This window comes from Pseudorca crassidens, chromosome 4 (genome assembly GCF_039906515.1).
Source record: "Pseudorca crassidens isolate mPseCra1 chromosome 4, mPseCra1.hap1, whole genome shotgun sequence".
Taxonomy (NCBI): Eukaryota; Metazoa; Chordata; class Mammalia; order Artiodactyla; family Delphinidae; genus Pseudorca; species Pseudorca crassidens.
Genome location: NC_090299.1, coordinates 64,208,317 through 64,224,634, shown reverse-complemented (window position 1 = coordinate 64,224,634; position 16,318 = coordinate 64,208,317). Strand labels below are relative to the sequence as shown.

Here is a 16,318-nt window from a genome sequence, read left to right as displayed (position 1 = left end):
TGAATGAAATACAGAGAAATTTATAAGTATTCAAGTCATTCCTTAAATTAATATTTTACTAATATATCAGTCTGTATCAGTGAAAGGTTTAAATTATGAAGACATGCAATGTTACTTTCAAACAAACAGTAGTAAACTAGGCTAATGAACTGCCATCAAGTAGATATTCTCTGATGAATTTATTGATTAAAAGTAAAAATATCTGTAATTATATACATTAGGGTTGTTTATACAGATCCTAAAATCAGTTGATTTACTCAACAAATACTAACCTACTGCATGTCCTTTTAAGTATGAAGTATTTTAAGTACTCTCCTAGTAAATGTAATTTGTATATATGGTCCATGCTATGAATTTCACTTAATACAAAAAAATATGTATGAGCATGTACTACGTATCAGACATACTTTGTATAATGATGAATAAGACGGCTTTTAACTACACTCAAAGGATTTTTGCAGTCTAATGCAGGCAATTACAGATAATTACGTTAGAAGACAATCACACTATAATATAATATAGGTTAAATAATGCACACTTTTTATAATATACAAATGCCTTAACAGCCTTATAGGAGAGTAAGGAAAGATTTCACATAAGGTAATATGTGAACTGGGAGTCAAAGATCAAAAAGAAACTTGTCAGACACAGAAGGGAAAGGCAAAGCCAGTCTTGAAAACACAAAGCATGTTTAAGTTATTAAGAGAAGTTTGTTGGAATGCGAGTACAAGTAGTATGGTGGGTAAGAGGAGATAAAACTGGAAAGGGAAATTGGGAAGGGTCCTGTATTTCATGGTAAGAAATATCAATTTTATTTTCTAAGGGAACTTGAAGGGAAACTACCTGTCATAGCATTTGGGCTAGATGCTTTGTCATCTCACTGAATCTTCAAATTATACTATGAGTTACAGTATTCCTAGCAAATAGATGAAGGAAATGAAGTTCAGAAAGTACATTAACTTAGCCCAAGTCACACAGATAGTAAGTGACAGAGCCAGGACTGGTATGTCTGACTCCACTGCTGAGCTCTTTCCCTTATAACATAAATACAGAGCCATTAGAATTGTTAAGCATCAGAAATTTGAGGCTTTTTTATATTATTTTTGTGTTTTATCTTGTTTTGTTTTATGGAAGATAAATGTGGAAACAGCACAGCACAGTAGGTAAAAGCTCTGGTCAGGAGTCAGAACAACATTTAAATCCCTACTTGCTGGCAATAACACTTTGAATGAGCTACTTAACTTTCCTAAGCCTTGATTTCCTCATCTGCAATGTGTGGATAATAAAAGTACCTACCTCATAGTGTTGTTGTGAGGATTAAATGAGATAATCCATGAAAAAGGGCTGTGCACAAGGACTGGCACCTAGTAAGCACCCAAATTATGTTCCCTTAAGAAGAAAAACAAAGAGGGATTGGAGGGGGCAAGGCTGACAGAGAGACCAGTTAGAAGACTATAGCAATGCTACAAAAGCTAGAAGCCCTAAACATGGAAAAAAGAAAAAAGAAAAGGAAAAAAAAGCAAATATAAGAGGTATTTCTAAGAAAAAAATCTATGTGATAGAAAAATCACAAAAGAAAAAAATCAACCAAAAAAATTAATGTGTATATAATGAAAAAACAGTATTAAGTAAAAATAAGTAAAAGATCAAACTATATTTATATAACACAAAAGAAAAGTTCTTTCACAGAATGTTGAAAAAAATTAAAACAATGGTATAAAACAATGAAAAGCACATGAACAATTCACACAATACAAGAATTAATAAACAATCATACACAAATATATTCAACATTTCTCTTTATCTTAAAAAAATAGCATTAAGAAAAGGTAAAATCTTATTCCTAAAATCTTAAAATAATACCACTCAATGCTCAAAAGGCTGTGACGAAACTCCTATACTTATACAGTGCTGGTGTCATTACAAATAGGCACACCCCCGTTTTTTTTTAAATAAATTTATTTTTTAAGTTAATTTTTATTGGAGTGTAGTTAATTTACAATGTTGTGTTAGTTCCCGCTGTACAGCAAAGTGAATCAGTTATACATACACATATATCTACTCTTTTTTAGATTCTTTTCCTATGCAGGTCATTACAGAGTACTGAGAAGAGTTCCCCGTACTATACAGTAGATCCTTATTAGTTATCTATTTTATATGTAGTAGTGTGAATATGTCGATCCCAATCTCCCAATTTATCCCACCCCACCCTTTCCCATGCTGATACCATATGGCACACCTCTTTAGTAGGCAATTTAGCAGTATGTTTCCAAGAGCCAAAAACTGTCCTAACCCTGTGATAGAAGAAAATAAAACTTTGGGACTGAGAAAAAAGCCAAAAGACAGAAAAGTTTATTTGTACCAAGATGTTCTTTGCAATATTAATTATCCATGTAAAACTTAGTTATAATTAAATAAATTAGAGCACAACAACCCAATGGAATATTAGAAAGCTATTAAAAATAAATATAAAGACTGCAGCCAACACTGAAAAAAATGCTTATGTTAAGTTTAAAAAGTAGAATATACAATTTCATCAATGTTATTATTCAAACTACTCAAAACATCAGTATTTATGAACAAGGTGTAGAGAAGATCCTGGAAAAGAGAAATGTTTTTTGTTAGGATGTAAGGGTAATATATTTTCCTTGTAATTCTTCATTGCTATGTCAGTGTATGTGCAACAAATAAAGTTTAAACACATCAAAATTAGGAAATAAATGTTGAAGCCACAAGTAAAATTGTAAACACTATCATTTCTGAGCATCACGTGAACTGCTGAAAACTGGTTTTCTGTATACATATCATAACAGGATAGATAAGATATGCTCACATCACAGACCACAGAATGTAAAAAAAATGGAAGTTTATCACATTACCAAAACTCCCTAAACCTAGAATAATTTTATCTTATACTAATCATGGCCAATAGCAATGCTAAACATCAATATTTAATTTACTCATCAGTCAAATTTGATATGTATGGCTGCAAACATACATCTAAACAATTTATTACAAGTCATTAATAACTTACTATACTGAAGACTTTATCAAAACAAACCAAAAAAACGAAAACTCAACCTTCACTGAAAAAGTCCTATGAGGTACATACTATTATTATTCTCCTTAGCAGATAAGAAAACTGAAACCAGAGAGGTTAAGTGACAGAGCTGGAAATCCAACCTAGTTTTCTTGACTCCAAAGCCAAATTTTTGAAACCACACTACTCTATTAGCCTCAATTCTTAATCAGCTCTCATTTCCACAATTATAATTACCTTTTCACTCAAAAAATATTTACTGAGATCCTACTGAGTCATTTGGTATTTGGGGGCTCGGAGACACAACAGTAAAACAAAAGATTTTTAAATCCCTGTCTTTAAGGAGCTTACATTCTAGGTCAATGATTCTCAACTGGGGGATGATATTGCCCCCAGGGGACATAAGATGATATATAGAGGCATTTTTAGTTGTCACAACTGGGGTAGCAGGGAGGAATGTGCTACTGGCAGCTAGTGGGTACAGGCCAGAGATGCTGCTCAACATCCTACGATGCACAGGAAAGCCACGCACAACAAAGAATTATCCGGTCCAAAACGTCAATAGTGCCAACCTATTCTAGAGGGAAGATAAAAAGAAATAAAACATAGAATATGATATCTACACATACATCTTACACTTACAACTGTACATTTCTTGAAAGAAGAAGCTAAGCTTTATTCTTCTTCATATCCCTTGTAATACCCAACTTATACCTTGCCCGCAGCAGATATTCAAAAAATGATGAACAAAATAGAAATAAGGTAGTCATTTTCTATATTACTACTGGTCATACCATAGTACATGAAATCTTCTTATAGGATGCAAAGGGTTCAAACTAAACTTTTTCTCACCTTTGAAATCACATTCAGAAAGCATCAAATACACTACATCAGGATCCAGATCAGAAAACATCTCTGAGATACTGGTGAAGAGTTCTTCCTGATCAACTTTTGTCTCACACATGGAAGGAAGAGTAGTGGTTGGCTCCTCATGACTAGCAACACTGGATACAACTTCCTTAGAGTTTGTAGTCTTCCGAAAAGGATTTCCCCCAAGATTTTTCCTTCTCCTTGGCATTCTGACTTCCAAAACTAAAATGTTTCCCTTCTCTTATTTAAGACTTTTGATATTTAAGTCATACCTCAAAGAAAATAGGGTTAAATATCTTGCACAATCCAGCAGTAATAGGACCTAAAATAGAAAGCAAGTTGAAACACTCAGACTATAGTTATATTTCCATGTCTAAAATCGGAATGACATCTTTATTTAAGAAAGTACCATCAACTCTGGTGGCAGCAAAGCCAAAAAGCAGTCAAACAATTTCTCTCTCAAAAATATTCAAGTTTTTCAGGATTGAACATGTTAAAAATTAAGATATTAACAAATGCAATATATTTTCAGAACAATGAGTACACTGTTTTAGTACAATTATTTCATTTTTAAAACAAAAACAGTATTCATAATGAGAATGCCTACTGAACACCTATTTGGATGTCCAATAGGCATCATAAGCTTAACATGTCCAAAACTGAGCTCCTGATCACCTACTTCACACCTGTCCTTCCTAGTCTTTCCTATCTCAATTAATGCAACTCTATCCTTCCAACGGCTCAGGTCAAAAACCTTGGAATAATCCTTGACTCCTGTCCAGCCCACATCCAATCAGTAAGGCAATTTTGTCAATGCAACCCTCAAAATGTATCCAGAATATGATCATTCCTCACCATTTCCACTGCTACCACAGCGGATTAGTATAAAAGTCTCCTAACTAATCTTGCTTCCACCCTTGCCCCTTCATTCATAACAACTAGAGTGACTCAGTTAAACCACAGGGTCAGATCATGCCTCTCTTCTGCTAAACTATCCACTAGCTTCCCATCTCATTCAGGATAAAAGCCAGAGCCCTTAAAAGGGCCTATAACGCAGACACTTTTTACTTCTGTGCTGTCATCCCTAATCCTCTTTCCCTTGCTCATGTCACTCCAGCCATACTTCACCTCCTTCTTCTTCAAACATCAGCCATGCTCCCATCTCAGAACCTTTACATTTGGTCCCTTCTACCTAAACTAATATTATCCCAGGTATCTAAAAGATGTATTTCCTCCTATCATTAGTCCTATCATTACTCAGTTGTTACCTTCTCAGCAAGTCAGTCGCCCAACACCACTTATCCCTTTTTCCTTACTTGAATTTTCTCCCTAAGATTTACCTTCTAACACAGTGTATGTTTTATCCATTTGTTTTATTTATGTATTGTATTTACTACCCACATTCTAGTAAAATGTAAGCTCCACAAGGGCAGGGACTGATAGATCTGGAGAACTTTGACAATCTACTTGCTTTCTCCACTTGGATCTATTTAATAAACAATTCAAATGTAACACACCTAAAACCAAATGTCTGATATTTTCTTAAAAACCTGCTCTAACCATTTGGTCTGGCTACTGTCATCTTTCACCTGTATTCCTGTCTCCTAAATGGCCTCCCTGTTTCCACCCTTTGTCCCCTACAGTCTACTTTCAACACACCAGCCAGAATGATCTTCATACAACACATAAGTCAGAATGAATCAGGGTCTGCTTTAAATTCTCAAGTGGCTCTCCATGTCACTCAGAGTAAAAGCTAAAGTTCTTACTATGGCCCGCCTCCCTCTTGGCCTTTAATATACTTTTCCCCAAGATACTTGTATTGCTAACTCTCTCACTCCTTCAAATCTTTGCCCAAGTGTCACATTCAATGATTTCTTCCTTGATTACCCAATTTAAAGTCATATCACCCACTTTCTCTGCCCCAATTTCCCTTTCCTGCTAACCACCCATTGCCCTTAACACCTTCTAACATACTATAAAATTTACCTTTTAATCAAATTTATTGTGTCATAGCTCTCTCCATCTTCCAGGACTGCAATGTCAATATGGCAGCCACCAGCCACATGAGCCTATTTAAATTTAAATTAATTAAAATTAAATAAAATTACATTTTTACATATTAATATCAGATAAAGTAGAATTCAGAGCAAAAAAAAAATCAGCAGAGATAGAGGACATTATATAATCATAAAGGATCAGTCTACCAAGAACACGTAGCAACTCTAAATGTGTATGCACCAAACAACAGAGCCACTAAGTAAGTGAAGCAAAAACTGACAAAATTGAAAGGAGAAAGAGACAAGCTCACAATTATAGTTAGAGACTACAATACCCCTCTCTCAATAAGAGTAAATAGACAGAAGATCAGCAAGGATACCGAAGCACTCAATAACACCATCCTTTAAGGATCTAATCAACATTTATAGAACACTACATTCAACAACAGCAGAATACATATCCTTTTCAAGTGCCCAAAGAACACATACCAAAATAGACCATACCCTAGGCTATAAAACAAACCTCAACAAACTTAAAAGAACTGAAATCATATAAAGTATGTTCTCTGACCACAATGTAATCAAACTAGAAATCAATAACAAAAAGATAACAGGAAAATCTCCAAACACTTGGAACATAACCAATATACTAAATAATTCATGGGTCAAAGAGGAAGTCTCAAGGAAAATTTCAAAATACACGGAAATGAATAAAAATGAAAATATACAATATCAAAATTTGTAGGACACAGCTAAAGCAGCAATGGCAGAAATTTATAGCAAATTTATAACTAAATGCATACATTAGAAAAGAGGAAAAGTCTCAAATCAATAATCTAAGCCCCCATCACAAGAACGTAGAAAAAGAAGAGAAAAATAAACCCAAAGCCAGTAGGAAAAACGGAATAATAAAGATCAGAGAAGAAATGAATAAAACTAAAAACAGAAAAGCAATCACTACAGACCCTGCAGACATCAAAAGACTAATAAGGGGGCTTCCCTGGTGGCGCAGTGAGTCCGCCTGCCAATGCAGGGGACACGGGTTCGTGCCCCGGTCCGGGAAGATCCCACATGCCGCGGAGCAGCTAGGCCCGTGAGCCATGGCCGCTGAGCCTGCACGTCCGGAGCCTGTGCTCCGCAACAGGAGAGGCCACAACAGTGAGAGGCCCGCGCACCGCAAAAAAAAAAAAAAGAAGACTAATAGGGGAATATTATAAACAAATGTACATGTGAAAGTTTGACATCTTCTATGAAATAGACTTATTTCTCAAAAACCACAAATTATCAAACTCACCCAACAGGAAACAGATAAAAGCTCTATGATTTTTAATGAAATTTAATTCACAATTTACAAATTCCCAGAAAAGAAACTCCAGGCCCAAATACCTTCAAAGGAGAAGTTTACCAAACATTTTTAAGAAGAATTAACTAACCCTATATAATCTCTTCCAAAAATGGAAGAGGGAACCTTCTTAATTCACTTCATGAAGCCAGTATTGTTATCCTGACACCAAAATCAGACAAAGCCAGTTAAAAAAAAAAGAAAAACCTGCAAGCCCATATACTTCCCGAATACAGACATAAAAACTCTTAACAAAATATTACAAATAGAATTCAGCAATTTATTTTAAAAGAATTAAATACCATGATTAAGCGAGGTTTATTCCAGGGATACAAGGCTGGCTCAATGTTTAAAAATCAGTATCCCACCCATATTAACAGGCTAATGAAGAAAAACCACAATTGTATCAATGAACGAAGAAAAAAAGTGACAAAATTCAACACCCATTCATGATAAAAGGTACCCAAAAAATAGGAATATAAGAGAACTTCCTCAACTTGATTAAGAGCATCTACAAAAACTCTACAGATAACATTTTATTTAATAGTAAAATACTATATGCCTTCCTCCTAAGACTGAGAACAAAGCAAGGATGTCTACCTTCACCACTCTTATTAAAGATAATGCTGGAAGCTCTAGCCTGTGAAGTAAGAGAAGATAAGGAAATAAAAGACGTACCGATTCAAAAGGAAAAAATAAAACTGTCCCTACTTGTAGATGACATAGCTATCTATGTGGAAAATCCCAAAGAACTGACAAAATCTCCAACATATAAGTGAATTCAGCAAAGTGCAGGATACAAGATAAACACACAAAAGCAACTGTATTTATATATTCTACCAATGAATACATGGGCACTGTAATTTAAAATACAATATGACTCACAAATGCTCCAAAAAATGAAATATTCTGATATAAATCTAACAAAACATATACAAGGCTTGTATGCTAAAAATACAAAATCATGATGAAAAATATCAAAAATGTAAATGAATGGATTCATGGGCTGTTAGACTCAATATAGTAAAGATGTCAATTCTCCCCAAATTGATATACAGTTTAACTCAATTCCTATCAAAACCCCAGCAAAGATTTTTTGTGGATATGGACAAGATTATTAATAAATTTAAATGGAAAGACAAAGGAACTAGAATAGTTAAAACAATTTTGAAAGAGAATAGAGCAAGAGGAATCAGTCAACTCAATTATTAAGACGTGTTATAAAGCTAAACTTATCAAGACTATATGGTATCAGGGGAGGGACAGACATATAGATCTGAGAACAAATTATAGATTTGGAAACAGACAAGAGAACCCAGAAATAGACCAGCATGAATATGCCCAACTGACTTCTGACAAAAGTGCAAAAGCAATTCAATAGAGAAAATATAGCCTTTTCAATAAATGGAACTGAAGCAAGCAGACATCCACAGATAAAAAAAAATAAACCTTGACCTAAGTCTCACACTTTATTAAAAAAAAAAAAACAAACTCAAAATGGATCAAGGAGGGAACTCTGCTCAACGTTATGTGGCAGCCTGGATGGGAGGGGAGTTGGGGGGAGAATGGATACATGTATATGTATGGCTGAGTCCCTTTGCTGTGCACCTGAAACTATCACAACACTGTTAATCAGCTATACTCCAATATAAAATAAAAAGTTAAAAAAAAATGGATCAAGGACTTAAATCCATAAAACTATAAAACTTTTAGAGAAAAAAAAAAAAAGAAGAAAATCTTCAGGATCTAGGGCTAGGCAAAAACACCAAAAGTATGATCCATAAAAGGAAAAATTGATAAACTGTACTTCATCAAAATTTAAAACTTTTGTTCTGTGAAGAACCTTGTTAAGAGGATGAAAAGAAAAGTGACAGACTGAGAGAAAATGCTTGCATACCATGTATCTAACATAGGACTAGTATCTAAAATATATAAAAAAACTTTATCAAAACTCAAAAGTAAAAACAGGGACTTCACTGGTGGCACAGTGGTTAAGAATCCACCCGCCAATGCAGGGGACACGGGTTTGAGCCCTGGTCCAGGAAGATCCCACATGCCGCACAGCAACTAAGCCCATGTGCCACAACTACTGAGCCTGTGCTCTAGAGCCCGCAAGCCACAATTACTGAGCCCACACACCACAACTACTGAAGCCCGCGTGCCTAAAGCCCATGCTCTGCAACAAGAGAAGCCACTAAAACGTGATGCACGTGCACCACAACGAAGAGTAGCCCCCACTCGCCGCAACTAGAGAAAGTCCACACGCAGCAATGAAGACCCCACGCAGCCAAAAATAAATACATTTTTAAATAAATAAATAAATTGATTAATTAAATCAGAGGGGGAAAAAATAACAAATAATTCAGTTAGAAAATGGGGGGAAAAAAACAGAAAAAAAATTACACCGAAAGGATATCCAGATGACAAATAGGCACATAAAAGATTTCAACATCATTAGCCATTAAGTAAATGCAATTTAAAACTACAATGAAATATTACTTACACATCTATTAAGTTGGCTAACATAAAGAATAATGACAACACCAAATCCTGGCAAGGATGCAGAGAAACTGGATGGCTCATATGCTGCTGATGGGAATGTAAAATGGTAAAGCCACTCTGGACAAGAGTTTGGCAGTTTCTTAAACTAAACCTGCAACTACCATACAATTAAGCAATTGCACTTCTGGGTGTTTATCTCTAAGAAATGAAACATTACGTTCACCCAAAAACTTGCACACAAATGTCTGTAGCAGCTTTTATTCATTATAACCAAAAACTAGTAAACAGTTCAGATGCCCTTCAATGGGTAACATGGTTAAACAAACTATGTTACTTCCATTCATGAAGTACTAGTCACCAATAAAAAGAAAATATACTATTGATACACAAGACCTGGATGAAATTCCAAAGAATTATGCTGAGTACAAAAAGTCAATCCCAAAAGGCTATATACTGAATGGTCCCCATTTATTTAACATTCTTGAAATGACAAAATTATAGAAATAGATAACAGGTTAGCGGTTGTCAAAGGTTAAGGAGGAGGAAGGAGAGGGTAGTAGTAGGTGTGGCTATAAAAGGGTAATTTGAGGGACTCTTGTGGTGATGGAAATGTTCTATATCTTGACTGTATTAATGTCAATACCCTGGTTGTGATGCCATACTAAGTTCTGCAAACATGCTTCTTTCATTGAGGGAACTGGGTGAAGAGCACAGGAGATTTCTCTGTATTATTTATGACGGCTGCATGTGAATCTACAATCTCAAAAAGTCTAATTTTGAAAAAGAGGATGCAAAATTAAAAATTCAGTTCCTCAGTCACACTAGGCACATTTCAAGTGCTCAATAGCTACATGTAGTTAATGACTATCATACTGCACAGTGAACTTTGCCATAATTCTACTGGACAGCACTAGAATATAAGTTCCATTGGGCAAGTGAATATCCCATTTTAGGAAGTTAAGAAGCTTTATATACAGAAAAGTACAAATTGAAGGTCATAAAGAAAAAGAAGTACTAACACATCTAGCCACATTTAAATGTAAAATACCTGTATATCAAAAAAAAAAGTGGGGGGCTTCCCTGGTGGCGCAGTGGTTGAGAGTCCACCTGCCGATGCAGGGGACACAGGTTCATGCCCCGGTCTGGGAAAACCCCACATGCCGCGGAGCGGCTGGGCCCGTGAGCCATGGCCCCTGAGCCTGTGCGTCCAGAACCTGTGCTCCGCAATGGGAGAGGCCACAGCAGTGAGAGGCCCGCGTACCACCAAAAAAAAAAAAAAAAAAATACAGGAAAATGGCAACTCTTTCCAATTTCTCTCCTTCCATTCTTTCTTAGACAGGATTTTGCCCCCACCATTTCTACCACTACACTAACAACTGCTCATATCTAAATCACCAGTAACCTATGTCAATGATAAAAGTCAAAGACAAAAGGTCTAATCCACAGGGAAGATGCAGCAGTTCTAAATTTGCATTCAACTAGTGAAAGCCCTCTCTCGGTAACTATTAGAACAAGGAGGTCCCCACCACAGACACACAGAGAAGAAGGAGGAGGTGGAAAAAGGGAGAGAAAAAACAGTAAGGCCATAAAAGATTTGAGCCATACTATAAGTATAACGACTTAATATCTATACAACACTGGACCCAATAACCACAGAATACACTTTATTTTCAAGTACACATGGAATTATGTTAGAAATCAGTAGCAAAAATATAATTAGAAAACCAAATTACTTGAAAATTAAGAAATACATGTCTATATATCAAAGAAGAATTCATTATAATTACATACAATTAAAGTTAATTTTAAAAATAATTATTAATATCAATTAGAAAATATTTTTAACCAAATAAAAATGTTATATATCCATACTTGTGAGAAACAAAGTCACGTGTAGAAGAGGAGCATACAAATGCATATATTAGAAAAGAAGAAGGGCTAAAAAAATAAATGATCTAAGCATCCAAATAACAGTTGGGGGGAAAAAACAGCAAATCTAACCCAAAGAAACTAGAAAGAAGGAAATAATAAAGAGCAAAGAGAAAACAGAAAACAACTATACAGTACAGAGGATCGAAAAAGTCAAAAGATGGTTCCCTGGGGGAAAAAAAAAACACAAGAATAAATCACTGGCAAGAGTGATCAAAAAAAGAAAGAAAAGGCACAAACAACCAATATCAGAAATGAAAACGGAGACATCACTGTCAAGCCCACGGACATTTAAAAAAAGAGATGAATCTTGTCTTACAAGACTCTCATTATCTTAAGACTCTGATGCATCTCTTTAGGAGTCCAGTATATGTCTATATACAATTTATGGAAGAAATTTGCTTCCTTTTCACCTGTTAGTTTGAAATTAATGAATAAATTCTTTGCCTTGGTTGTAAAAAATAAAAAAAGAGAGAGATGAAGATATCATAAACAATTTAACATCCATAAATTTTTAACTTTAAATGAAATGCACATATTATTTTTTAAAAAACAAACATCATACCATACCAGATATTTAAAAAACCTGATAGTTCTGTATCTATTAAAGAAATGAAATCTGTAATTTAAAACCTTCCCACAAAGAAACTCCAAGTCTACATGGCTTCATCAATAAATTCCACTAAAGGGACTTCCCTGGCGGTCCAGTGGTTAGGACTCCACTCTTCCACTGCAGGGGGCTCGGGTTCCACCCCTGGTTGGGGAACTAAGATCCCACATGCCGAGTGCATGGCCAAAAAAAATTTTTTTCTAGTTTTTTAAAATAAATAAATTCCACTATGGGTTTCCCTGGTGGCACAGTGTTGAAGATTCTGCCTGCCAAAGCAGGAGACACGGGTTCAATTCCTGGTCCGGGAAGATCCCACATGCTGCGGATCAACTAAGCCCGTGCACCACAACTACTGAACCTGTGCTCTAGAGCCCGCAAGCCACAACTGCTGAAGCCCGCACGCCTAGAGCCCATGCTCCACAACAAGAGAAGCCACCACAGTGAGAAGCCCGTGAAGAGTAGCCCCCGCTCGCCACAACCAGAGAAAGCCCACAAACGGCAACAAAGACCCAACGCAGCCAAAAATAAATAAATAAGTAAATTTATAAAAAAATAATAAAATAAATTCCACTAAATAATCTAATACCCATCTTATACAAACTTTTCCAGAGACTAGAAAAAGAAGAAACACTTCCCAACTCATTTTATGAGGCCAATATAACCTGATAACTCTGCAAGTTATTAAAAGAAAGAAAAATTACAAGCCTATTTCACTCATGAAAATAGATACAAAATTCCTAAACAAAATATTAAAGTAGTAATACATAAATTATGAGTGATGTTACATAAAATACAAAAATTATATTAGTGACTGATAAGAATAATGCATCACTAATCTGAATTTATTTTAAGAATATAAGGTTGTCAAAATATTTGAAAGTCAGGCTTCTCTGGTGGTACAGTGGTTAAGAATCTGCCTGACAATGCAGGGGACATGGGTTTGAGCCCTAGTCTGGGAAGATCCCACATGCCGCGGAGCAACTAAGCCCGTGCTCCACAACTACTGAGCCTGTACTCTAAAGCCCGCAAGCCACAACTACTGAGCCCACACGCTGCAACTCCTGAAGGCCGCATGCCTAGAGCCCGTGCTCCATAACAAGAAAAGTCACTGCAATGAGAAGCCCATGCACCACAACGAAGAGTAGACCCTGTTCACCGCAACTAGAGAAAGCCCACGCAAGCAACGAAGACACACCACAGCCAAAAATAAAACTAATTAATTTAAAAAATATATTTGAAAGTCAACCAATGCAATTCCTGATATTAACAAAATAAAGAAGAAAAGTCATATAATCAACTACATCGTACCAGAGCTCATGGCCAGAGCATTAAGACTTGAAAAGGAAATAAAAGTTCTAAAGATTGGAACGGAGGAAATAGAACCATCGTTATTCAGACACTAAAATTGAGTGCATATGAAATCCAAAAGAATTTACAGATTATCTGTTGGATTACCCAGATAATTTAGCAAGGTTGCCAGACTGTATATCTCTTTAACACCAACATTGAGAAAATGAAATTAAATCTAATGGTCTAGACTTACTAGCCACATTTACTCAGCTGATAAATCCCTCCTCCAAAGAACGTTTAACATTATCTTCTTCTCAGGACAGTGCCACTCTCAGGATTTCCTCATCACTCAATTTGGAAACAGTGGAGCTTACCCACTCCTTTGGTGATCTTTCCATGGCTTTAAACACTAACAAAATGCTAACTAATTTACATCTCCAATCTGCACCTCTTCCCTGACTCCATACCCACACCAAACTACCCACTGAACATCTCCACTTTGTGTATCCAATAGACATCTCAAACCAAGCATGTCTAAGTGATCTTCTGAAACTCCACTGCAGACCCCCCCTAACTACAATCCTCTCAACTGCAGCAATAGAAGTTTCCAGTTGCTGAGGCAAAAAAAAACTGAGTCATTTTTGCCTCCTCTTTCCCTCACACCTCATGTCTAATCATTCAGCAAATCTTGCCAGTTCTAAATTCAATGTATATTCAGATCATGTGGTAACTCTATGTTTAACCTTCTGAGGAAGTGCCAGACTGTTTCCCAAAGTGGCTGCACCATTTTCAACTTCTACCAGTATTGTATGGGGATTCCCCATTTCTCTACAATCTCACCAACACCTGTTATTGTCTCTCTTTTTGACTATGGCCATCCTAATGGTATCTCATTGTGGCTTTAACTTGCATTTCCCTAATAACTAACATTGACCATCACTTATGTGCTTACTGGCATTCATATATCTTCTTTGAAGAAATGTCTATTCAGATCCTTTGCCTATTTTTAAAGTTAAGGGTTACTTGTCTATATTACTGAGCTTTAAGAATTCCTTGTATTTCTGGATACAAGTCCTTTATCAAATATAAAATATTTTCTCCCATTCTGTGGGTTGTCTTTTTCACTTTCTTGATGGTGTCCTTCGAAGCATATTTTTTATCTTGATGAATTTTTTTTTTTTTTTGTCATTTACACTTTTGGTGTCCTAAGAAACCATTGCCTAAACCAAGGCCACAAAGATATGTGCCATGCTTTCTTCTAAGGATTTTGTAGCTTTAGCTCTTACATTTAGGTCTTCAATCCATTTTGAGTTAATTTTTGTATATGGTGTAAGACAGGGGTCCAAGTTAATTTTTTTGCATGTGGATATCCAGTTGTCCCATCACCACTGGTTGAAAATACTATTCTTTCCCCATTGAATGGTCTTGGTACCCTTGCTGAAAATCAACTGACCATGAGAATAAGAGTTTACTGCTTGACTCTCAGTTCTATTTCATTCATCTATATGTCTATTCTTATGCCAGTATCGCACTGTCCTGATTCTTGTGCTTTGCAGTAAATTTTAAAATTAGGAAATGTGAGTCTTCCAACGTTGTTCTCCTTTTCCAAGACTGTTTTGCAATTCCGGGCCCCTTGCATTTTCCATGTGAAATTTAGAGTCAGCTCGTCAATTTCTGCAAAGTCAGACAGTACACTGACAGGGACTGCGTTGAATCAGTAGATCATAAGTCAAATCAGGTCACTCCTTTGCTTTAAAACCTCCAATAGCTCTGCATCTCATGCAGAGTAAAAGCTCAGGTTCTTAAAATGGCCTAGTTACAATCCTAAACAGTCTGGTTCCCTAATAACTCTCTCACATCATTTCTTGCTAGTCTCCCTCTTGCTCTTTCTTAAATTCACCCAGTATTCTCCTGCTTCACTGCCCTTACACTTGATTCATAGCCAGAAATGCACTCCTCCCCACCCCCCAGATATGTATCTGACTTGCTTTTTACAAGACTTTACGCATGGCACCTTTGTAGTGAGGCTTTCCCTAACCACCCAGTGTAAAATCGTGCGCACACAGAGTTCTCTCCATCTCCCTTTCATTATTTTTTGCTTCAAAGCAGTTATCACTCTGTAATTTAGATGTTTATTTTGTTTAATGCCAGTATACTGACACTAAAAGTAAGCTCTTTGAAAAAAAATGTTTTTGTCAATTCTGTTCACTCCTGCATTGCCATCGCTAAACTATAGTAAATATCAAAATTAAATACCAATACTAAAACAATGTCTAACACATAGTAAGCACTCAATAAATTTCTGCTGATGAATAAAGGATTAAGGCAGGGAAAAAGAACTAAGAACGAGAAAGCAATAGGTACAGAATTCTAAGAAGAAACAGAAATACTCAATAAACATTAAAAAGTTTAACCCCATTAATAAAACCAAATTAAAAGAGATAATATAGGATTAAAACATTTTTATATTGCCTATTAAATAAAACATAATTTTTAAAAATGACAATAGCCAGTGTTAGCAAGGCTAGAGTAAAATAAAAATTCTTATACATTGTGATGAGTGTAAACTGGTATAACCTTTCTGAAAAGCAAAATGGCACTGACAATGTATCAAGAAATTTTAGGTTACTTATATTTTTTGACCCATTTTTTGGATTCTACTTCTAGGAACTCATCATAAAAAATAATCACAGGGCTTCCCTGGTGGCGCAGTGGTTGAGAGTCCGCCTGCCGATGCA

At 35.8% G+C, this 16,318-nt stretch overlaps 1 protein-coding gene across 12 annotated transcripts in view; it reads right to left on the bottom strand.

Moving 5' to 3' along the window:
* N4BP2 (NEDD4 binding protein 2) overlaps positions 1 to 16,318 on the bottom strand; it is a 90,159-nt gene that overhangs the window by 54,949 nt on the left and 18,892 nt on the right. For 8 of the 12 annotated variants that reach the window (XR_010942960.1, XM_067735773.1, XM_067735772.1 and 5 more), the window contains 2 exons: positions 5,897 to 5,979; positions 3,893 to 4,232 (listed from right to left, as the gene is read on the bottom strand). The exons of 2 other annotated variants lie outside the window; for them this stretch is intronic. Coding sequence is in view for 7 of the 10 variants with exons in the window: in XM_067735773.1 (XP_067591874.1) it covers positions 3,893 to 4,118 (226 nt within the window). In the remaining 3 variants the exon portion in view is untranslated. Of the gene's footprint in view, positions 1 to 1,296; positions 1,390 to 3,892; positions 4,233 to 5,896; positions 5,980 to 16,318 lie in introns of those variants that run through there. 2 more of the 12 variants (XM_067735777.1, XM_067735776.1) reach the window with 2 other exon arrangements.